Source organism: Macaca fascicularis, chromosome 1 (genome assembly GCF_037993035.2).
Source record: "Macaca fascicularis isolate 582-1 chromosome 1, T2T-MFA8v1.1".
Taxonomy (NCBI): Eukaryota; Metazoa; Chordata; class Mammalia; order Primates; family Cercopithecidae; genus Macaca; species Macaca fascicularis.
In genome coordinates, this window is record NC_088375.1 from 109,281,254 (window position 1) to 109,306,546 (window position 25,293).

At 43.6% G+C, this 25,293-nt stretch overlaps 1 protein-coding gene across 6 annotated transcripts in view; it reads left to right on the top strand.

Annotated features, from left to right (window-relative positions):
• The first annotated feature begins 589 nt into the window (after positions 1–589).
• Positions 590–25,293, top strand: part of THEM4 (thioesterase superfamily member 4) — a 48,673-nt gene continuing 23,969 nt past the window's right edge. For 4 of the 6 annotated variants that reach the window (XR_010587146.1, XM_005541845.4, XM_015457218.4 and 1 more), the window contains exons 1-2: positions 590–739; positions 22,565–22,751. Coding sequence is in view for 4 of the 6 variants with exons in the window: in XM_005541845.4 (XP_005541902.3) it covers positions 641–739; positions 22,565–22,751 (286 nt within the window). In the remaining 2 variants the exon portion in view is untranslated. Of the gene's footprint in view, positions 740–4,921; positions 5,104–22,564; positions 22,752–25,293 lie in introns of all 6 variants that reach the window. The other 2 variants (XR_012414714.1, XM_073995373.1) reach the window with 1 other exon arrangement.

Consider the following 25,293-nt stretch of genomic DNA (forward strand, 5'->3'; position numbering starts at 1 on the left):
AGAGTCTTCTAAGGCGCAAGCTCCTGGGGAGGGTATGGGGCTATTGGCAGGGAAAGCAGCTTTTCAATCGTATAAATGCTCTTTGTGCCCAGACTGCCTTCTATAAACCAGCACTATCCACCCTGTCCCAGAGACTTGTCCACGACCTTCAATAAAACACTTTATTCATACCACTTCTAGCGTGCGCTCCCACCCGCCCCAGGGAATTCAGTCCCGCGGGAGGGATAACTACTTGGGGACACGGAGCACTGCGTTCGCCCTGGGTCACGCGGGAAGGATGACTGCAAAGCCTCCAGTTGGCGCGCGGGTTCCGGGGCTGAGGGGCCCAAGGCGGTAATCGGGATCCGCTCCGGCCGCGCTTCCCTTGCCTTTAACAAGCCCCAGCAGTGGTCCGACGCTTGGCCGCAGCGGGAAGTCTTCGGAAAGAAAAGACCGGAACTAAAAGATAGACACAGCGATGCCCTCCCCGGACTCCGCCAGCCTCACACCCATGCCAGCCCGCCGCCTGTAGTGCGCACCGCCTCTTCGCCAAGCTCCGCCCTGCGTCCACCCCAGGGGTTAACTCGGACGAGCGGTCGTGTGGCAGAGCTAGTGTGCGCCGTCCGGGGCTAGAGCAAGCGCGCCCGCGCGGCCGGGAGCCATGCTGAGGAGCTGCGCCGCGCGCCTCCGCACGCTCGGGGCCCTGCGCGGGCCGCCGGGAGGCCGGCGCTTGCCGGGTAGGGAGCCGCGTCCCGCGCTGGTGAGTCTGGGCACCCTTGGGCATGGGGCGGGAGCAGGACTCACAGTCAGAAACACGCCTGCGGCAACAGAGCCTTTGATTGTTTCTCCATACCCCAACCAGCCAATCTCAGAATAAAAGCTCCCTTGGGCACCACACGGCAGCGTAAGCAACAGGGGCCTAGGAATACTTAGTCCTGAGATTCAAACCGTTAGAAAACGGATGGAAAGATGACCCCGTTTTTTTTTTTTTTTTTTTTTTTTTAAGAGACAGGGTCGGCAGGGCGCGGTGACTCACGCCTGTAATCCCAACACTTTGGGAGGCCGAGGCGGGCGGATCATTTGAGGTCGGAAGTTCGAGAGCAGCTTGACCAACATGGCGAAATCTCCTCTCTCTACTAAAATTACCGAATTAGCTGGGCGTGGTGGCGCATGCCTGTAATCCCAGCTACTTGGGAGGCTGAGGCAGGAGAAGCCCTTGAACCCGGGAGGCGGAGGCTGTGGCGAGCCGAGATCGCGCCATTAGTGAGACTCCGTCTCAATAAAAAACAGGGTCTATCTAGCTCTGTCGCCCAGGCTAGAGTGCAGTGGCGATTACTGTAACCTTGAACTCCTGGGCTCAAGCGGTCCTCCCACCTGAACCCCACAAAGCACTGGGATTACAGGCGAGTCACTGCTCTCTGCCTGGTTTTTTTTTTCCTAATTTGTTTTTAATTGACATAAAATTGTATGTTTAACATGTACAATATGATGTTTTGAAATCTATATACGCGACAGTTTTGAAGCAGAGTGCAGTATGCTGGGATCTGTTCAATTCAGCAGGGAAAGGACCACTACTGCTACGACTGATATTAATAAAGGTTCAGCAGGGGCACACACAAAATACGCGACAGAGCTGGCCTCTGAACTTAGGCAGTCTGGCTTATAACCATTACAGACCTCAGAAGAAGAGCACCATCTCTTCCAATGGTTTAATCCTGATTGTCTCTGACTCGTCTTATTTCTGAGAAGCAAAGCAGCCAACACTGGAGTGAGTAGGAGGCTTCTGGATGTCAGATAATCATTAATACCCTCTCCTAAGCCAGTTTCCTCACCTTTAAAGGTTGTTTTAAGATTAAATGACATAATGCAAGCAAACTTTAACGCAGTGCCTAAAATAGTATTAAATGTTACTTGTTTATATATCCCTATTTTGTGCTTTATTGATATATTCAATTAATACTGATTAAGCCCCAAACTGTGCCAGGCATTATTGGCCACTGATGATGTACAGGTAAGAAACAATCCTTGCCGGGCGCGGTGGCTCACGCCTGTAATCCCAGCACTTTGGGAGGCTGAGGCGGGCGGATCACAAGGTCAGGAGATCGAGACCACGGTGAAACCCCGTCTCTACTAAAAATACAAAAAATTAGCCGGGCGCGGTTGTGGGCGCCTGTAGTCCCAGCTACTCGGGAGGCTGAGGCAGGAGAATGGCGTGAACCCGGGAGGCGGAGCTTGCAGTGAGCCGAGATCGCGCCACTGCACTCCAGCCTGGGCGACAGAGCGAGACTCCGTCTCAAAAAAAAAAAAAAAGAAACAATCCTTTCTCTTAAGAAGCTCACAATCTAGTATAGGAGAATAGGGTGTCAAAAGACAAAATTATAACACATTTACTTTGAAGATCTTAATTGGCTTTTATTTGCAATTGTAGAATCAAGCAACTCCTCATTCTATAAAATAGAATGTTCCAATAAGCTGAGCAGAGGAGATTGGCTTTATAGACAGAAGGGGAGATTCCATCTCTACAAAAAATTAGCTGGACATGGTGGCACATGTCTGTGGTCCCAGCTACTTGGGAGGCTGAGGTAGGAGGATCTCTTGAGCCTAGGAGGTTGAGGCTGCAGTGAGCTGTGATCACACCACTGCACTCCAGCCTGGGCAACAGAGTTGAGACTTTATCTCAAAAAAAAAAGGAGAATGCCACAGGATTGGGTCATGTAATGCTTTCACATGTTCCCTCCTTGTACAGAAGTTTTCTTGAAGCTGACCCATTTCCATGACCAGCTTATCCTAACCCAAGAGTCTGTTTTTTGCTGGCAAGCATTCTGATGCTCTCAAGTGCCTGACTCATGCCCACCAATCACATTCTGGCTTTGGCATTGAGATCCCCTTAACCAAGTCAGCCAATGATTTTTCCCTACCTAAGCACACAAGAAAAAGAAATTAAGATAATAGAACATAAAATCCCTGTGAATTTCTGAAAGCCAGAGTTCACACCCCCTGCAGTAATTGCCATTTATTGCCCATTTCTGTCTGACCCAGTCAGACACCTGAGACCTCCCTACGGGATCAAGTTATGTTTCTGTCATGACTTCCACTCTTGCCACTGACTTGTCAAGCCACTGCAAACCCCAAAAGGTCATATGCTGTCACATAGCACAAACTAACCCTTGGTACCCACCCCAAGTTCATGTGTCCTCTCATAGCACAAACTAATCCTGGAATTGGAAACCAAAATGATCAAGGGGATCTATGCAAAAAGAGCAAAGTCTAGGCCAGGCACAGTGGCTCACACCTGTATTCCCAGCACTTTGGGAGGCCGAGGCAGGCGGATCACGAGCTCAGGAGTTCAAGACCAGCCTGGCCAACATGGTGAAACCCTGTTTCTACTGAAGATTCAAAAAATTAGCCGGCATGGTGGTGTGCGCCTGTAATCCCAGCTACTCGGGAGGCTGAGGCAGGAGAATCTCTTGAACCCGGGAGGTTGAGGTTGCAGTGAGCCAATCTTGCACCATTGCACTCCAGCCTGGGTGACAGGGTGAGACTCCGTCTCAAAAAAAAAAAAAGCAAAGTCTGACCTTGGATGTACAAGCCTCAGACTCTGAAGAAGACAGGGGAGCCTCAAAAGACATGGGCATTGTCTCTGTTGCATGCCTCAAGGGATTTTAGGAGTTGTCAGCAAAGTCCCTCTAGTCCCTTTGTCCATGTTGGCCAGAACTGTCAAAAAATAAGATGACAAATTTAGTTTAAAGATCTTACATGGCTTTTATTTGCAACTCTAGAATCAAACAACACTTCCTCCTATAAAATAGAATGACCGTTCTGATGCGCTGAGCAGAGGAGGTTGGCTTTAGAGACACAAAGGGGCTAAAGAAAGCAGAAACAAAAAAGCAGATTGGTGGTTTCAAAGTTAATTTCCTTGTAAAGGTTAAAGCAGAGGAGACACTCTTATCATGCCAGCTAAAACTGGCTTGTTTGGGTATTTGGCTATTGTCTCTCTCATTTTCCTTCTCAAAAGATCAGATAAGCAACTTAATTTCCACTTAAAGGTGTGGAACTTCAGCATGAGTAACTCCATTTGGTTTGGTCTGTTGGGCCTGGTGTAGAAGCTCAGGCGAAACCAATGGCCTCCTATAAATTTTATTTAGCAGGAATGAAATTGCAAAATTAAAATAAGTATATACTATGTGCTATAATGAAGTACTAAGGGAACAAAGAGGAGGGAACAGCTCTGTATTGATAAGAACTGAAAGACCAAATAGTAATTTAGATGAGTATAGTGTTTCTATTAAGCTACTATAGCTTTCTTTTAAAGAATAATGAATACAGATTAGTCACTAATCCTGTACCATCTTGCACATTGGGGAAAAAATGTGCTAATCTTACAAAGATGAATTCATTTATTTAATTATATGTTGGTACCTTGTAATCTGTGCTGAGAATAAGCATTAGTATTTACAGGCTTTATAAATCATGCTTCTTTCGGTTCAGTAACTTACTCTCAAAAAAGAAGACACATTTAAAGAGTCATAACTTTTCTTAACAAGCCCTACTATTGTAGGACTTTCTTCTCAGTTCAACTAAAAACCGAGTTCTTGTCACATGACTAGGAAAGATTAGGCTCATGGACACATAGTAAGGTGAGAAAACCGGAATTTACTGGGTGAAAAAGGAAAAGGAGAAAAACTTTCAGCAGAGTGAGAGGGAAGCCTGTTACCTGGCTCCTGCCCCACCACCGGAACTCACGAGGTGAGGCGCCTTCCTTCTGCAAACAGCACGAACTTCCATGGCTCCACCCTGTTCTCCTGGTGTGCAGGCCGGTTAGAGATTCTCCGGGGACACCTTTATACTTGGTTGTCTCATTCCCCCTCTAAAGAAATACATTTAACTGCCATTAGGATAAGGATAAGGATGAGGACTTATCTTAACTGCTTCCTGCTGACAGGGGGTGCTGTTTTGGAGAAAAGGCAGTCAGAGCTCCCTCAGAGGCCTATCTGAGGGTCCTTGGCAAAGGGGTCCCTTGTCCAAGGCTCTGGTTGCATGACTGTTTGGAGTTTGATGGCCTGAAGGCAAGAAGAGACAAACTGGGTTATTAGAAGACGTGTATCAAAACGAAACAGGGCCGAGGTAAGGACAGCTCAGAAATCCCAAGGCCTTTTACCAGTTTGTACAGGGAAAGCGAGGCCAAAAGCCCCACTAGTACAAAACAAAAACAAAAAAAAAGCCCTTTTGCCAGCATGTCAGGCTTCTGGGTTCCCTTTCCCTGAGCCGAATCCTGTGCCAACCAGTTTAAGGTTTGGGAAATTAACTCTTCCCAGTTTGGAGGATGCATCTGAGGGGAGTGTCCTGTAGTAAGTACAGAGATACAATTAACGTATCAGTGAAGAGAGGACAGAGGAGGAGAAAGGAAAAAGAGGTTCTCTTTTTTCAAAGGAATCCCAGGGGTTCAGGATGCATTCGAAAGGGGTACAAACTGAAGATGGATGGCTACTCATCTACAAAGAGGGGATCAAGTGTCTCTTCCTAGCAAATACCTGGGGTATGTGAGGGAGGGAAAGTGAGGTGTTCCTCTTTCTTTCCTCCGTCCTTATATCCCCAAGTCCAGGCAACCATGACAGGGTGACACCCATGGGTGCCAAAGCAGCTTGTACCCATGAAGCAGGGAGGTGCTGGAGAATAGGAATTATCCGCTCTCATCTATGCCTCTATCCCCGCTACTGTCAGTAACCTGGGAGTTCTCTAAACCTCATTTATGCCATGGATATTAGCACAACCTTTATCCATAAAACAGGAGGCTTGGCTTAATCAGCAGGAATTAGCCATGCTCACCTGCACTGTGCAATTTAACTTCTGTTATCGTCTGCCTCTGGATCCCTTAGATCCAGTTTTCTTTCCTAGGGCTTTGACCTGAAGCTTGGAATTGAGTTTAGGACAGTGGCTCATGCCTATAATCCCAGCACTTTGGGAGGCTGAGGCAGGTGAATCACCTGAGGTCAGGAGTTTAAGACTAGCCTGGTCAACATGATAAAACCCCATCTTTACTAAAATTCAAAAACTAGCCAGATGTGATGGCGCATGCCTGTAGTCCCAACTACTCAGGAGGCTGAGGCACAAAAAATCTCTTGAACCCAGGAGGCGGAGGTTGCAGTGAGCCAAGATTGCACCACTGCACTCCAGCCTGGGTGACAGAGTGAGACTCCATCTCAGAAAAAAAGAGTACCTTGTTGTGCTTTTGTTTCAATGCTCAATTTACAGAAAAATCATAGAATACCTTTTTGAATTTAGTCAGTATTTTCATACTGAATATAAGATTAATTTTGCAAGATTCTTACAATCTTTTTACCACTTGTTTGAACTTTTAGCCTTATCTGCAGTAGTGCAATCTTGGCTCACTGCAGCCTCCACCTCCTGGGTTCAAGTGATTCTCCTGCCTCAGCCTCCAAGTAGCTGGGATTACAGGTGCATGCCACCACGCCTGGCTAATTTTTGTATTTTTAGTAGAGACAGGTTTTCACCATGTTATCCAGGCTGATCTTGAACTCCTGACCTAAGTGCTAGGATTACAGGCGTGAGTCACTGCTCCTGGCCAGCTTTATCTTACCTAAAACAATTCAAGTAGTCTGAATTATATGTCATGCGGGTAACTCCTAGCAATTTTTAACTTTAATGTAAAACCTGGTAAGTTGTTTTAATTATGTGCTAGGTGCAGCTAAGTTTTGACTCCTTCCAGTATAATTAAGGGCGTGGTTAGTTTTATATGTCCCCAGGCCTTTCAAAGTTGTACAGTTCTTAAAAACCAAAAAGCAGTTTGTAACTGCTTTTTTAAGCAAACTTAGTAACTGAACTGCATAATTTAGTCCATCTATTTATATTTTGACAACATCTACATTTTACCAATAATCTGTGAGGCTGTTTTTATTTTTCAAAGATTAAAGTCACATAAACTAAAAGGTACCACAGCTTTTATCTTCCCTTTAAAAAAAATAGTCGATCCAAGCACTTATCTTCCTTTAGGTCAATTAATTAGAGCACTTTTTGTAGACATCACACACAACACATATGTAACTACACAGACAGGCAGAAGAAAACCCAGTTGCCATAAGATCCTTCATCACAGGGAGAGGGATCTATCTGCTTTTAATTCCTGGGGTTCCATGAGGAAAACAGAGGTCCACCCTCTTGTGCGGGCATTAAAAGTGGCAAGGCAAAATGGAGAAAAATAACTCAGTCGACTGAAAAGAAACACTTTTTCCAGCAAAACAAGGTCCAAGAAAAGGAAAACATAAAGGCCTTATAAAGATAATTACAACTTAGATATCCACTTTTAATTAAGCTGAGCACTCCTTAAGAAAATTATTTTAACTCCCTTATTATCTAACTTTAGCTCCACCAAGCGGCCAATATTTCTGGCTTTCAAACTTTACTTAAAGGCTCAGAGAAAGGAAAATCCAAGGTGGTTGGTAGAGGGTAGGGGAACTGACAGATAGCAAAAGGGCATACAGATACCAAACCAGAAAGGACTCATTTCCTAAGCCAGGATGAATCTGGGCCTCACCAGGCTAAACAAAGCCATGCCATGGGGTTACAGGCCACGCCCCCAAGGATGTAAAACAAGATGGAGGCCTGCAGCAAAGTTTGCTATGGACCATACAGAAAGACATGCAAAATACACAGATTGGTTACAGCTTAAGACTAACCTCACAAATCCTTTCTCACAAAACTCTACAGAAAATATAAACAATAATCCTCATCATTCTCAACAGAGCAAAATGTCTTCCAAAAGGAAAAGGAAAACCTCCTTTAAAAGTATACTGCTGGCCGGGCGCGGTGGCTCAAGCCTGTAATCCCAGCACTCTGGGAGGCCGAGACGGGCGGATCACGAGGTCAGCAGATCGAGACCATCCTGGCTAACCCGGTGAAACCCCGTCTCTACTAAAAAATACAAAAAACTAGCCGGGCGAGGTGGCGGGCGCCTGTAGTCCCAGCTACTCGGGAGGCTGAGGCAGGAGAATGGCGTAAACCCGGGAGGCCGAGCTTTCAGTGAACTGAGATCCGGCCACTGCACTCCAGCCTGGGCGACATAGCGAGACTCTGTCTCAAAAAAAAATAAAAATAAAAAAATAAAAGTATACTGCTGATGGAGTGGAGAGGAGATAAGGATGCCTGGGGGAAGATCCTCTTATGCAAATGGTTCCTCCACCAGAGAGAGGAGCTTAATTGCTGTGGGACAGAGCTAGACTCCCTGGAGCGGGGAGGGGGAGACTCTGTAGGCACCTGGTGAGGAACACCAACCAACCTTGCTGGCGCCTTGGGGCCTGGTCAGTGGCTATGGCTCATTCCTGCCCTGTGTGGCCATTGGACACCACACACACATGCTGCAGACACTGCCATGTACCCCAGCCAGTAAAGAAGTGGGGACAGGGAGCTACCCACCCAACTGTCTTGTGAGTGCACCCGTGACCATTGGGGTGGTTGTGGACCACCTCCAGTATTGTAAAAGGAAAAATAGGTGCCATTGCTGTCACCCCAAAAAGAAGAGGAATGCCATAAGACCAAAAGGCTCAGAAACGAAAGTGAGAGGTTTTGAGTCCCCATTTGACTCACCCTTCTGTTGCAGGAATGAAGGAGGACTGGAGAGGCCACGGGGTGAAACAGGAGAACTTTACTGAGTGCACTCAGACCCAGCACATTAACATCCAAAAACTAGGCCCAGAACAAAGACAGCACTTGACTTTTATACACACTTCTAAAAGGGGGTGGGCTAGCTTGAAACAAGCTTACAGTGGCACAAAGCATAGTGGCGTGAAAGCAAGGATACAGAGGCAGAACAAAGGCAGTTAATCAAATTGTGACAGGTGCATTATTCAGGATTATATATGACCCTTGCTTATGCAGCCCAGGTGGCTGTTTTCTAGGCTTGCTCAAAAGAGCCTTGCAAGTGCTTATCTCATAACCTTTGCTATGGTGCCCAGACGGCCGCAGCCTAGGCCTCCTCAGGCATGTCTTATAACCTTCACTGTGCTGGTTAGATAAAACAATACTGGAAGTTACTAGTTACAAAAAACAAGTATCTATAAACTGATAAAACTTGCGGAGCAAGGTACAATCATACAGAAGGAGGATGGGATTCAAGGGGGAACTTTACTTTTTCTTATCCTTTTGTTGAGAGAGTGCTGGGAGAGTCTCCAGAGCACATCCTTTGAGCCCTGGCTTCTTTGAGAGTGGTATCGAGACTTCACCCAGGTCCGGGCTTTGCCTGTTACTGCCTTTGGGATGAGTCAACCTCATATAGAAAGCTTGTTTTTCTCTTTTTTAATTTTATTTTTCTTTCTTTAGTTTCCTGCCTCACTTCCTCAGGCCCCACATTTGAGCGCCAAAGATGGTGTAGGACTTTCTTCTCAATTCATCTAAAAATTGGGTTCTTGTCACACAACCAGGAAAGATCAGACTCATGGACACATAGAAGGGTGAGAATAATGGAATTTATTGGGCGCAAAAGGAAAAAGAGAAAAACCTCAGCAGTGGAAGAGGGACCTGTTCCTACTTTGCCACACAGGAACTCAAGAGGCTGGGCTCCTCACCTCTGCCAATGGTGTGAACTTCTTTTTTTTTTTTTTTTTTTTTTTTTTTGAGACGGAGTCTTGCTCTATGCCCCAGGCTGGAGTGCAGTCGCGCGATCTCGGCTCACTGCAAGCTCCGCTCCCCCGGGTTCACGCCGTTCTCCTGTCTCAGCCTCCCGAGTAGCTGGGACTACAGGCGCCCACCACCTCGCCAGGCTAATTTTCTTGTATTTTTAGTAGAGACGGGGTTTCACCGTGTTAGCCAGGATGGTCTGTGGCTCCACCCCATTCCCCCAGTCAAAGTTCTCTGGGGAGCTCTTTTTACTTCACTGTCTTACTGCTTTATAAATGTATAACCAAAGGTCAAGCAAGACCTTTCCTGTGTTCAGGACAAGAAAATATAATCGTTGTCCCGAACATTTCTACTTCATATATAATCTGTGCTTTGTCTTTACTTATCTCTTAGTTTTCACCTCCTTGCTTTATTATTTCTATTTCTACATTATTATAGTGTCCATCTGGAGTAACAAACTCAACCCATGCCAAACTAAAATAGTTCCACTCCTGTTTTCTCTCTCCTGATCCACATGTGCACACTAAGAAAAATCTTTCTTTTCATTCTATTCACCCTAGTTTTCAAAGCCATAGCTCTAGATAATCATTCAAGACTCTTCTGCTTTCTGTTTCCCAGTCAGTAACTCCCCACATCCCTCAGTCCCAATGTCCTAAGTATCTTAAAACTTTACTTCTCATTACTCAGTACCTAGTTCAGATTCTGACCATATCTGACCTGGGCCTTTGCAACAGTCTTTTAACTGGTTTCCCTACCATTGCATTTCACCATTTTAATTCATTCATTACACCAGATGGAGCTTTCTAAAACCTATGTTCATATTACTCCCTTGCTTAAAACTCCTTAAGTCTCCTCATAAAGGAAAAAGGTGCTGTATCATTCAACTACTTTCATGATTCTTTAAAGACTCCACTTCTTTAGTTAACTTAATCCTATGTAATAACATTGGTGAAATCACATGTGGGTTTTCTACTTATATCCTTTTATAATATATGAATATATTTTGTTATATTTTAAAATACATATATTTTTGTCCTTGTGCCACCTAAAATCATTTTTCATGCTGGTCTTTGGAAATACTGACCTAGAAGATGAAATCTAAGCCCTGTGATGTGATCCCTCTTGTTCTTTACATCTTGCTGCTCTTCCTCTCTTTCCACCTTACATGTATGAAGGCTGAAATCCTAGCAGTTCCCCAGTGTGATATGGTTATTTCACTCTCCTATGCCTTTGCTTGGAGCAGGCCCCCCTCCCCTGTTCTCTATTTAATGAACTTTTTATCCGTAGGAAATCACTCCATCATTTTAAAGTTTTCCCTGAAAGTCACCCCTTCTTTGCCTGTATCTACTTCTCTTGTAGTATTTTTCACATCCAAGGCTGCTAACACTTGAAGGCAGGGTCTAAGTCTTCTCTGTGTTTTACCTGTCCCTCACATAGAACCAGGGCATATAGTAGGGCTCAAAAAAAGTTTCTTGGATTTTGCTGAATCCCAGACTTTAAAAGTTAAAATTAGGAGAACCCACAGTTAAGGGAGTCATTCTAATTCCTAAAAGCATTTAATTAGTTCTGTATCACTGGTCCATAAAAGGACAGTGGAACTGAAGGATCCTAGAGTTGCTTGTTTGAGATGAGACCAGTGGCTAATGAGATGAGTTCAAATTCGTAACTCCAAAGCTTATACATACTATTCTGCCTCTCAGTTGACATGTTTTGGTCAATACATAGTAATCTGTGATGAATTGTCTTTATTGGGTTACTTCTTGATTGATGTTCTTTAAAAGTTACATAATCAGGACTGGATTCTAAGGAAATAATCCAAAATAGAGGAAAAGCTATATTCATAATGTTCCAGTGGACATTTTCATTTAGAGCAGCAAAAGATTGGAAATAATTTAAATGTCTACCTTAATGGCTAATTATGTAGTATATCAGTTTAATGGACTATTTTTCTGCTGTTGAAAATGGTGGTAACTGATATTATGGAGAAAGTGAGCACTAAATAATTTTAAGTGGTAAAAGCAGAAAGCAAAATTGTGGGATTTTAAAAATTTTGTTTGTTTTTGTTTTTACTGAGTTTACAAGTATATTAGGAAAAATTATATTTTAAAAATTTGGAGGAAAGAAAATTTGCCCTTAGTTATTTTAAGAGGGAGAGATGGGTGGGTTTAAAACTTTTTCTTTTCTTTCTTTCCCAGATTTTCTGAGCCGGGTTCTGAAAGGATGAGCTGATTAAAAAAATACGGAAAAAAATTACAAATCCTGGGCTAAGGGCAAAGTGGTTTCAACCCTGATCATGTATCCCCAACCCTCTGGTACTCCAAAGTCAGGACTTGCTTTTGTTCAGCCAGGAGGCTTTTATTCTGTAGAGTTTTTTGTTTGTTTGTTTTTGAGACAGAATCTCACTCTGTTGCCCGGACTGGAGTGCAGTGGTGCAGTTTATCTTTGCTATTTATCTTTGTTCTTAGCTCACTGCAACCTCCACCTCCCTGGTTTAAGTAATTCTCGTTCCTCAGCCTCCCAAGTAGCTGAGACCACAGGCACACACCATCACGCCCAGCTAATTTTTGTATTTTTTGTAGAGATGGGGTTTCACCATGTTGGCCAGGCTGGTCTCAAACTCCTGACCTCAAGTGATCCACCCGCCTCGGCACCCTCAAAGTTCTGGGACTAAAGGTATGCCACCATGCCTCGGCTTCTGTAGACTTTTGTTTTGATTTGTTTTGTTTACTTTTTATTTTTTAATTTTATTTTCCCGTAAGTTATTCAGGTACAGGTGGTATTTGGTTACATGAGTAAGTTCTTTACACTAGTGATTTGTGAGATATTGGTGCACCCATCACCCGAACAGTATACACTGCACCATATTTATAGTCTTTTATCCCTCATCCCCCTCCCATTCTTCCCCCCAAGTCCCCAAAGTCCATTGTATCATTCTTATGCCTTTGCGTCCTCATAGCTTAGCTCTCACATATAAGTGAGAACATACAATTTTTGGTTTTCCATTCCTGAGTTACTTCACTTAGAATAATAGTCTCCAGTCTCATCCAGGTCACTGCAAATTTGGGTTGGTTCCACGATTTTGCAGTTGTGAATGATGCTGCTATAAACATACATGTGCAAGTATCTTTTTCGAATAATGACTTCTTTTCCACACTGTTTTCCATAGCAGCTGTACTAGTTTACATTCCCACCAGCAGTGCAGAAATGTTCCTTGATCACTGCATACACGCCAACATCTACTATTTTTTAATTTTTTTTATTATGGCCATTCTTGCAGGAGTAAGGTGGTATCACATTGTGGTTTTGATTTGCATTTCCCTGATGATTAGTGATGTTGAGCATTTTTTCATGTGTTTGTTAGCCATTTGCATATCTTTTGAGAATTGTCTATTCATGTCCGTAGCCCACTTTTTGATGGGATTTTTTTCTTACTGATCTATTTGAGTTTGTTGTAGATTCTGGATATTGTCCTTTGTCAGATGTATAGATTGTGAAGATTTTCTCCCATTCTGTGCATTGTCTGTTTACTCTGCTGACTGTTCCTTTTGCTATCCAAAAGCTCTTTAGTTTAATTAAAGTCCCAGCTATTTATCTTTGTTTTTATTATATTTGCTTTTGGGTACTTGGTCATAAAATCTTTGCCCAAGCCAAAGTCTAAAAGGGTTTTTACAGTGTTATCTTCTAGAATCTTTATAGTTTCAGGTCTTAGGTTTAAGTCCTTAATCCATCTTGAGTTGATTTTTGTATAAGGCGAGAGGTGACGATCTAGTTTTATTCCCTACATGTGGCTAGCCAATTATCCCAGCACCATTTGTTGAAAAGGGTGTCCATTCCCCACTTTATGTTTTTGTTTGCTTTGTCGAAGATCAGTTGGCTGTAAGTATTTGGGTTTATTTCTGGGTTCTCTATGCTGTTCCACTGGTCTATGTGCCTGTTTTTATACCAGTGCCATGCTATTTTGGTGACTATGGCTTTATAGTATAGTTTGAAATCAGGTAGTGTGATGCCTCCAGATTTGTTCTTTTTGCTTAGTCTTGCTTTGGCTATGTGGGTTCTTTTTTGGTTCCATATGAATTTTAGAATTGTTTTTTCTAACTCGGTGAAGAATGATGGTGGTATTTTGATGAGGGTTGCATTGAATTTATAGATTGCTTTTGGCAGTGTGGTCATTTTCATAATATTGATTCTACCCATCCATGATCACGGGATGTGTTTCCATTTGTTTGTGTCATCTATGATTTCTTTCAGCAGTGCTTTGTAGTTTTCCTTGTAGAGGTCTTTCAACTCCTTTGTTAGGTATATTCCTAAATATTTTATATTTTATTTTTTGCAGCTATTGTAAAATGCATTGAGTTCTTGATTTCATTTTTTGCTTGGTTGCTCTTGGTGTATAGAAGAGCTACTGATTTGTGTACATTAATCTTGTATCTGGTGGTCGGGCGCAGTGGCTCACGCCTGTAATCCCAGCACTTTGGGAGGCGGAGGCAGGTGGATCACCTGAGGTCAGGAGTTTGAGACCAGCCTGACCAACATGGAGAAACCCCGTCTCTACTAAAAATACAAAAATTAGCCAGGCATGGTGGCACATGCCTGTAATCCCAGCTACTCGGGAGGCTGAGGCAGGAGAATTGCTTGAACCCGGGAGGCAAAGGTTGTGGTAAGCTGAGATCGTGCCATTGCACTCCAACCTGGGCAGCAAGAGCAAAAATCTGTCTTTAAAAAAAAAAAAAAAAAAGTCTTGTATCCAGAAACTTTGCTGAATACTTTATGAGTTCAGGGAGATTTCTGGAGGAATTCTTAGGGTTTGCAAGGTAAACGATCAAACAGGAATGGTTAGACTTCCTCTTTACCAATTTGGATGCCCTTTATTTCTGTTGTCTGATTGCTCTGGCCAGGACTCCTCCAGTTGAAGAGGAGTGGTGAGAGTGGGCATCCTTTGTCTTGTTTCCGTTCTCAGAGGGAATGCTTTCAACTTTTCCCCATTCAGTATTATGTTGGCTGTGGGTTTGTCATAGATGGCTTTTATTACATTAAGATGTGTCCCTTGTATGCCAATTTTGCTGAGGGCTTTAATCATAAAGGGATCCTGGATTTTATTGAATGCCTTTTCTGCATCTATTGAGATGATCATGTGATTTTTGTTTTTAATTCTGTTTATGTAGCATTATCACATTTATTGACTTGCATACATTAAACAGTGCCTGTATCGCTGGTATGAAACCCACTTGATCATGGCAGATTATCTTTTTGATATGTTGTTGGATTCGGTTAGCTAGTATTTTGTATTAGGATTTTAGCATCTTATGTTCATCAAGGATATCAGTCTGTAGTTTTCTTTTTTGGTTATGTTCTTTCCTGGTTTTGGTATTAGGGTGATGCTGGCTTCAAAGAATGAATTAGGGAGGTTTCCTTCTTTCTCTGTCTTGTGGAATAGTGTCTAAAGGATTGGTACCAGTTCTTCTTTGAATGTCTCGTAGAGTTCTGCTGTGAATCCATCTTGTCCTGGACTTTTTTGTTGTTGTTGGTAATTTTTAAATTACCATTTCAATCTCGCTGCTTGTTATTGGTCCATTCAGGATATCTAATTCTTCCTGATTTAAGCTAGATGGGCTGTATTTTTCCAGGAATTTACCCATCTCTTCTAGGTTTTCTAGTTTATGTGTGTAAAGATGTTCATAGTAGCCTTGATCTTTTGTATTTCAGTGGTGTCAGTTGTAACATCTCCTGTTTCATTTCTTAGTGAGGTTATTTGGATTTTCTCTCTTCTTGGTTAATCTTGCTAATGGTTTATCAATTTTATTTATCTTTTCAAAGAACCAGTTTTTTGTTTCATTTATCTTTTATATTGTTTGTTTCAGTTTCATTTAGTTCTGCTCTGATCTTAGTTATTTCCTTTCATCTGCTGAGTTTGGGTTTGGTTTGTTCTTGTTTCTCTAGTTCCTTGAGCTGTGACCTTAGATTGTCTGTTTGTGCTCTTTCCGACTTTCTGAGGTAGGCGTTTAGGGCTATGAACTTTCCTCTTAGCATTGCCTTAGCTGTATCCCAGAGGTTTTGATAGGTTGTGTCATTATTGTCATTCAGTTTGAAGAATTTTTAAAATTTCCATCTTGATGTCGTTTTTGACCCGAAACTCATTCAGGAGCAGGGTTTTTTTGTTGTTGTTGTTGTTTTTGTTTTTTTCTGAGACAGAGTTTCACTCTTATTGCCCAGGCTGGGGTGCAGTGGCATGATCTCAGCTCATTGCAACTTCTGCCTCCTGGGTTCAAGCAGTTCTCCTGCCTCAGTCTCCTGAGTAGCTGGGATTACAGGTGCATGCCACCACTCCTGCCTGATTTTTGTATTTTTAGTAGAGACGGGGTTTTGCCATGTTGGTCAGGCTGGTCTCGAACTCCTGACCTCAGGTGATCCTCCCACCTCAGCCTCCCAAAGTGCTGGGATTACAGGTGTAAGCCACTGCACCTGGCTTATTTGCATGGTGTTGAAGGTTCTTTTTGGAGTTGATTTCCAGTTTTATTCCACTATGGTCTGAGAGAGTGCTTGATATAATTTCAATTTTCTTAAATTTATGGAGTCTTGTTTATGGCCTATCATGATCTATCTTGGAGAAAGTTCCATGCATTATCAAATAGAATGTGTATTCTGTGGTTGTCAGATGAAATGTTCCGTACGTATCTGTTAAGTCGCTTTGTTCCAAGGTATAGTTTAAATCCATTGTTTCTTTGTTGACTTTCTGTCTTGATGACTTGTTTAGTGCTGTCTGCCGAGACCAACTCAGTTGTGGAGTCCCTAACCCAGAGGCACTAGAGGAATTAAAGACACACACACAGAAATATAGGGTGTAGAGTGGGAAATTAGGGGTCTCACAGCCTTCAGAGCTGAGAGCCCCGAACAGAGATTTACCCACATGTTTATTGACAGCAAGCCAGTGATAAGCATTGTTTCTATAGATTATAGGTTTACTAAAAGTATTCCTTACGGGAAACAAAGGGCTGGGCTCTGGCTAGTTATCTGCAGCAGGAACATGTCCTTAAGGCACAGATCGCTCATATTGTGGCTTAGGAACACCTTTAAGCAGTTTTCCGCCCTGGTTGGGCCAGGTGTTCCTTGCCCTCATTCCGGTAAACCCACAACCTTCAGCGTGGGCATCATGGCCATCACAAATATGTCAAGTGCTGCAGAGGTTTTGTTTATGGCCAGTTTTGGGGCCAGTTTATGGCCAGATTTGGGGGCTTAGCCCTAGCAGCTGTCAGTGGAGTATTGAAGTCCCCCACTATTATTTTGTTGTTGTCTATCTCATTTCTTAGGTCTATTAGTAATTGTTTTATAAATTTGGGACCTCCAGTGTTAGGTACATATATATTTAGGATTGTGATATTTTCCTTTTGGACAAGGCCTTTTACCATTATATACTGTCCCTCTTTGTCTTTTTTGTCCGCTGTTACTTTAAAGTTTGTTTTGTCGATGTAAGAATAGCTACCTATCCCTGCTTGCTTTTGGTGTCCATTTGCATGAAATGCCTTTTTCCACCCCTTTATTTGAGTCCTTATGTGTTAGGTGAGTCTCTTGAAGGCAGCATGTAGTTGGTTGTTGAGTTCTTATCCATTCTGCAGTTCTGCATCTTTTAAGTGGAGCACTTAGGCCATTTACATTCAATTTATTATTGAAATGTGAGGTTCCATTGTGTTCATTGTGCTCTTTGTTGCCTGTGTACTTTGGGTTTTTTTTTTTTTTTTTGAGTCTCGCTCTGTCACCCAGGCTGGAGTGCAGTGGCTGGATCTCAGCTCACTGCAAGCTCCGCCTCCTGGGTTTACGCCATTTTCCTGCCTCAGCCTCGGAGTAGCTGGGACTACAGGCGCCCGCCACCTCGCCCGGCTAATTTGTATTTTTGTTTTATAGGTCCTGTGTGATTTATGCTTTAAAGAGGTTCTGTTTTGACATGTTTCTGGGATTCGTTTCAAGATTTAGAGCTCCTTTTAGCAGTTCTTGTAATAGTGGCTTGAAAATGACAAATTCTCTCAGCATTTGTTTGTGTGAAAAGGACTGTATCTTTCCTTCGTATATGATACTTAGTTTCACTGGATACAAAATTCTTGGCTGATAATTGTTTTGTTTGAGGAGGCTGAAGATAGGGCCCCAATTCCTTTTGGCTTGCAGGGTTTCTGCTGATAAATCTGCTGTTAAACTGCTAGATTTTCCTTTATAGGTTACCTGGTGCTTCTGTCTCACAGCTCTTAGGATTCTTTCCTTTGTCTTAACTTTGGATAACCTGATGACAGTGTGCCTGGGTGCAGGTCTTTTTGTGATGAATTTCCCAGGTGCTCTTTGTGCTTCTTGTATTTGCATGTCTAGATCTCTAGCAAGACCAGGGAAGTTTTCCTTGATTATTCCCCAAATATGTTTTCCAAGCTTTTAGAATTGTCCTCTTCCTCAGGAACACTGATTGTTCTTAGGTTTGGTAGTTTAACAAAATCCCAGACTTCTCGGAGGCTTTGTTCATGTTTTCTTGCTATTTTTTCTTTCTCTTTGTTGGATTAGGTTAATTTGCATTTCTACAAGTGTGTCCAGAATTTCCTGAATTTTATATTGTTTTTTCTTTAAGCTGTCTATTTCCTTGAATATTTCTTCCTTCACTTCTTTTTATTATTATTATTATTTTTTTTTTTTTTGACCAAGTCTCACTCTGTCACCCAGGCTGGAGTACAGGGGCACAATCTCGGCTCACTGCAACCTCCGTCTCCCAGGTTCAAGGAATTCTCCTGCCTCAGCCTCCCGAGTAGCTGGGACTATAGGCGTGCGCCACCACACCCAGCTAATTTTTGTATTTTTAGTAGAGAGGGGGTTTCACCATGTTGGCCAGGATGGTCTCGATCTCTTGATCTTGTGATCTGCCCACCTTGGCCTCCCAAAGTGCTGAGATTACAGGCATAAGCCACCACACCTGGCCCTCTCTTCACTTCTTGTATCATTTTTTGGATTTCTTTGCATTGGGCTTTGCCTTTCTCTGGTATCTCCCTGATTGCCTTAACAGCTAACCTCCTGAATTCCTTTTCAGGGAAATCAGGGATTTCTTCTTGGTTTGTATCCATTGCCGGTGAACTAGTGTGATTTTTGGGGGGTGTTGACAGGCCTTGTTTTGTCATATTACCAGGGTGGGTTTTCTGGTTCCTTCTCATTTGGGTAGGTAGGCTCTGTCAAAGGGAAGGTCTAGGGCTGAAGGCTGTTGTTCAGATTTTTGTGTCCCACAAGGTGTTCCGTTGATGTAGTACTCTCCTGCTTTTCCTGTGGATGTGACTTCCTATGAGCCAAACTGCCATGATTGTTGTCTCTCTTCTGGGTCTAGCCACCCAGCGAGTCTGCCCAGCTCTGGGTTGGTACTAGGAGTTGTCTGCACAGAGTCCTGTGATGTGAGCTGTCTGTGGGTCTCCCAGCCATGAATACCAGGGCCTGTTCTGGTGGAGGTGGCAGAGGGTGCAGTGGACTCTGTGAGGGTTCTTAGCTTTGGTTTAATGCTTTACTTTTGTGCTGGTTGGCCTCCTGCCAAAAGGTTGCACTTTCCAGAAAGCATCAGCTGTAGTAGTGTGGAGAGGGACCGGTGGTGGGCGGGGCCCTTGAACTCCCAAGATTATATGCCCTTTGTCTTCTGCTACCAGGGTAGATAGGGAAGGACCATCACGTAGGGCTGGGGCTAGGCACATCTGAGCTCAGATTCTCCTTGGGGGGATCTTGCTGTGGCTGCTGTGGGGGATGGGGGTGAGATTCCCAGGTCACTGGAGTTGTATACCTAGAAGAATTATGGCTGCCTCTGCTGAGTCATACAGGTTGTCAGGGAAGTTGGGGAAAACCGGCAGTCACAGGCCTCACCCAGCTCCCATGCAAACTGAAGGACCGGTCTCACTCCCACCGAGGCCTTCCAATAGCCCCGAGTCTGTTTCCAGGTGGAGGGCAAGATGGGCTTGAAAACTTGTCTGAGGCTTTCCACCTCCCAGCTGCAAAAGAAGGAAGGGCTTTAGTTCTTCCCCGACCTCTGAAGTCTGCAAGCTGGGTTCATGCCCTCCCCGAGTTCTGGCCAGGAGGCTTCTCCCCAGTTGAAACTGTTACAAAGTTCAGCTAGAGAATTCCTTCTCCCTGTGGAATTTTACCCCCTGCTCCTTTGGGCACCCTCCTGATGGATCCCTGTGGTGCCAAGCAGGTGCTTGGGGACCCAGTGAGCTCCCAGGGCCTTTCTGCTGCTTCCTCTACCCCTGTATTTCGCTCGGCTTAGCTCTCTAACTTGACTCAGCTCCTGGTAAAGTCAGAAATTTCTCCTGCAGACAGACCAGCTTCCCCAGTGGGGGTGTGTGTTCGGGAGAGAAGGGTCTTTCTTTCCCACGTCCACAGTTGGGGCACTCATAGTGTTTGGGATGTCTCCCGGTCCTGCAGGAGCAGTCCGCTTCCTTCAGAGGGTCTGTGGGTCCTCTCCGGATTGCTGGTTTTTGCAGTCAATCTTGAGCTAAAATTCACAATGCATGCCTCCACATGCTCAGCTAATACAGTTTTGAAAATAGTTGGAGGAATCACTCTGCCCAATCCGACATGTATTATGTTCCTACAATAATTAAGAACGATCACAAGGTCCCACAATAGGCTGTCTGCAAGCAGAGGAGCAAGGAGAGCCAGTCAGAGTCCCAAAACTGAAGAACTTGGAGTCCGACGTTCGAGGGCAGAAAGCATCCAGCATGGGAGAAAGATGTAGGTTGGGAGGCTAGGCGTCTCCTCTTCCATAGAGTTTTTGAGACAGGTTCCCAGTATTCTTCCCACCAAGCCAGCATTGGAGCCAGCCCCTGTCAGCAGAAAGCTGGTTCTCCCATCATACTGTGACCTCCCTGTTTTGGTTTTATGGTGCAGTCTGTGTATTGTAGGTACATTAAATCTGAATGAATTGATAAGAGTGGCTGAAAGTAGAATGCCATGGAGTTAATAGCTTCTGTGATCCTACATGTTCCAAGATATCTGCAGCAGTCCAGAAAGCCAGTTTTCCTTTCTGGTGTCTGTGGGCCTACACTTTGTTCTGCTCCTTAGTAAGTCACACCTTGTCTTCCAGGTCCTCTAGGATCCCTGTAATGTTCTAGTTGTTGCCTGGGCATTGGAGTAATAGCAGTGCTTGGTGCTACAGAAATAGATGGATGGAAGCTGTGGTTACTGTGACACCAAGAACTTTCCCCTGAGCTGCCTACTCCACTTTCTCCTATATTTTTTGGTAATTGGCTCTGTCATTCACCTCATTGCAGGATTCAGAATCCTGGGACTGGGTCTTGTACTTCTCTTTTTCCCTTACCCTCCTTATCCAAATAGTCACCCACCAAGTTCTGCTTCCTGCGCTCATGATTTCTCACCTGAATTACCCTAGTAGCTTCCAGATAGGGCCCTCTGATTTCAATCTTGGACACTCCCACTATCTTTTATGTTATGGAAAGATCTAATCATGTTACTCCCATTTAAAATCCCTCAGAGAGCACTGCAGATAAAATTCAAGCCAGTTAGCTTAGTATTAAGGTTTTACATGCATTTCTGCAGCCATCTGCTCCACTCTTGTACCCTAATAATGCCAAACTTCTTTTAGGCCTTAATTTTATCATCTGTAAAATGAGGATAATAAATAGTACCTCCTTCATATGATTGTAATAAGGCCCCTCAAAACTGTTTCATGCCTCTTTTGCAAACTGCATTAGGCTGTTCTCACGTTGCTATAAAGAAATACCTGAGACTGGGTAATTTATAAAGAAAAGTTTAATTGACTCACATTTCTATAGGCTATACAGGAAGCATGATGGTGGCATCTGCTTGGCTGCTGGGGAGGCCTTAGAAAACTTACAGTCAGCCAGGCACAGTGGCTCACTCCTGTAATCCCAGTACTTTGGGAGGCCGAGGTGGGCAGATCACCTGAGGTCAGAAGTTCGAAACCAGCCTAACCAACATGGTGAAACCTCATCCCTACTAAAAATACAAAAAATAGCCGGGCGTGGTGAGGCTGTAACTCTAGCTACTTGGGAGGCTGAGGCAGGAGAGTCACTTGAACCCAGGAGGTGGAGGTTGCAGTGAGCCAAGATCGCGCCACTACACTCCAACCTGGACAACAGAGTGGGACTTTGTCTCAAAAAAAAAAAAAAAGAAAAGGAAGCAAGAAAACTTAGAGTCATGGCAGAAGGCACAGTGGGAGCAGGCATTTCACATGGACACAGCAAGAGCAAGAGTGCAAGGCACGAGGTACTATACACTTTTAAACAACCGGATCTCATGAGAACTCACTATCATGAGGACAGTACCAAGGGGTGGTGCTAAACCGTTCATGAGAAATTCACCCCCATGATCCATTCACCTCTCACCAGGCCGTACCTCCAACATTGGGGATTACATTTCAATATGAGATTTGAGCGGGAACACACATCCGAACTATATTCCAGTGTTCTTTTTGTTTTGGTTTGGTTTTTTGCCTGTAATACTTTTTCCAGCTGGCTAATTTCTGCTTATCTAATCAATATTCAAGTCAAAGGACCCCTTCCTGAACCCCTAATCCTAGATGAATACTTCTCCCTTATCCCCTGACTTCCTGTGCATAGCCACTGGAAGAGCTTTTAACATTTAAGATAATGTCTGTTCTTTACCTCCATCTCCAGTGTCTTGGGCTCACCTGTGCTTGATTAAAGTTTGAAAAAAAGAATGGAATCAGCAGACCTGAGCATAATGCTGGCCCTGTCAATAGCTCGCTGAGTGACGTTGAGCAAATCATTTTCCCTCTCTCAATCTCTCATTTTCCCAAGGAGGTTGGACCAGGTGATCCCTGAAATTCCCTTCCATTTTGAAGTGACAAGCTTATGGGGAGAAGAAAGCAGCAAAATAGTCTTAGAAATTGGGAGAATATGTTATGAAATACAGTGCACCTCCCATTACTCACTCTTCTTTTTCTTCTGTCTTTTAGAGGTCATTTTCTTCTGAGGAAGTCATTCTTAAGGATTATTCTGTCCCCAACCCCAGCTGGAACAAGGACCTAAGACTGCTCTTTGACCAGTTTATGGAGAAATGTGAAGACGGCTCCTGGAAACGTTTGCCTTCATATAAACGTATACCTGCTGAAAAGATTCAAGACTTCAAAACCCATTTGCTTGGTAGAAACAGCCACTTTCTCATTAATATATCTGAGCATCAAATATAAAACTAAGAACAGATTGAAGTACTAGTTACTACCTGAAAAAAGAAAGAGTATAATGCAGGATTATATTCTATAGTCACCAGTTTTATAGACCAGAAATCACTATAAATTTTGCAGATTGGAGTGCATAAAGCCTATTGTCAAGAATAAGACTGCTCCCACCCTGGCATTCTTATCACCATTAGCAAGAGTGAAGAAAGGGCCCCAGAGAGCTTCCACCCTCCTACAACCTCATCACCTCTATGTCTTGAGGCTATCATCTAATCTCATTTCGCCCTTTATCCCATGTTTGTTTATATCACCCTAAGAAGCTCAGAACACTCAGGTTACACCCACATCTCCCAGTATCTAAATCCCCAGGGCAACCCACCCTACACCCAAAACACACACATTGCACTTCCTATCCTTCTGTGTTTTTTTACTAATATACTTTTTTAGCATTATAATTTTATAGAAAAATTAGCCCAAAGTGCAGAGAGTTTCCATATACCCTCCATCCCCTCCCCACCCCTAATTTCTCCTGTTATTAATATCTCAAATTATTACTGTGGTGTATTTGTTACAATTGATGAGCCAATATTGATATATTACTCTTAATTAAGGTGCATAGTTTGTTTTAGGGTTCACTCTTTGTGTTATGTTTTCCGTGGGTTTTACCAACTGTGTAATGAGAGATGTCTGTCATTATAGTATATTGAATTATTCACAGATATTTCTGAGTTACTCATTATCTTTTAATCATCCAAACACATCTTTAGGTGGTGGTGTTTTTTTTTTTTTTAACTGACTTTTAAGAAGGCCCTTGGGCTAGGCACTGTGGCTCATGCCTATAATCCCAGCACTTTGGGAGACTGAGGCGGGCGGATCACTTGTGGTCAGGAGTTCAAGACCAGCCTGGCCAACATAGTGAAACCCCGTCTCTACTAAAAATACAAAAAAAATTAGTTGGGCGTGGTGACAGGGACCTGTAATCCCAGCTATGTGGGAGGCTGAGGCAGGAGAATTACTTGAATCCAGGAGGCAGAGGTTGCAGTGAGCTGAGATCGCACCACTGCACTCCAGCCTGGGCAACAGCCTGTCTCCCCCCTACAAAAAAGAAAAGAAAAAGAAGGCTCTTAATATTGCCCAACCAGCATCCTTCATGTTTCCCTAGTTTATTCACTCTCCTTCCTTACTGGATGACTATTTTCTGCCTTTTTCTTTCTTCTTATGCCTCTAATACTTTCTTTTCCCTTCTCACCCTCAGTTGGTCTCGCTTCCTATCTCACTAAGAGGCAATAAAAGCAGTCAGAAGAGAACTTCCAGTCTCCCATTGCCTCACATATCCTCCTCCCTGCATCTGTGCCTGATGTTCTGCTTCTTCCTGCTATAAGTGAACCATCCACACTCTCAGGGAGACCCAGCCTTCCATTTGTGTGCTACATTCCATTTTCTTTGGCCTACTGAAGGACATCCATCTCTGCTAGATGTTTCTTGTCAACATATAAATATGCCACAACTGCATTTCTCTCTTCCCAGTCTCTCTCTCTGTTTTGTTTTTGTTTGTTTTGTTTTGTTTTGTTTTTTTGGTTTCGAGAATGAGTCTCGCTCTGTCACTCAGGCTGGAGTGCAGTGGCATGATCTCGGCTCACTGCAACCTCCGCCTCCTGGGTTCAAGTGATTCTCCCACTTCAGCGTCTCAAGTAGCTGGGATTACAGGTGCACGCCACCACACCCAGCTTATTTTTGTATTTTTAGTACAGACAGGGTTTCACGATGTTGGCCTGGCTGGTCTCGAACACCTGACCTCAAGTGATCTGCCCCACCTTGGCCTCCCAAAGTGCTGGGACTACAGGCATCAGCCACTGTGCCCAGCCTATCTTGAACCCACTCCCTCAAAACAGCTCTTGCCAAGGGTACCGGTGACCTTCATGTTGCTGAGTCCACTAACCTCTCAGCTTTTGGCACAGCTGGTGACTCCTTTCTACGTGGACGTAATTTCCAGGACACCACATTCTCCACTTCACTGGTCCCTCCTTTTCAATTTTTTGTGCTGGTTCCTCCCCATTCTCAAACCCTTCATGTTAGGGTGCCCTCAAGTGTCAGTCCTTAGTACTCCTGTCTTCTCCACACTCCGTTGGTAATCTCATGCAGTCTCTCAGCTTTAGAGACCATCCAAAAGTTGACAACTTCTTAATTAAATGATTGAAATTTAGTGCCTGGGTTTAAATTCTGGTTCCACAATTTAAAGCTGTGGAACTTTGAGCAAGGCACTTTACCTTTCTTTGCCTCAGTTTCCTCATGGTAGATACTTTAGTATTTGCGAAGGAATTAATAAAACAAAAATAAAACTAATCAAGAAAAATTATAGAGCTCTTAAGATTCTTTGCAGAATCTCTGATATATCTCAAGGGAATAATTATTCTGTTTTATAAATGAAGAGGAAAAATGTGTAGTTTGTATTACTAGTTCTCTTCCAACTGTTAGCATATCACACAACTGACTGTCCTTACTCCAGC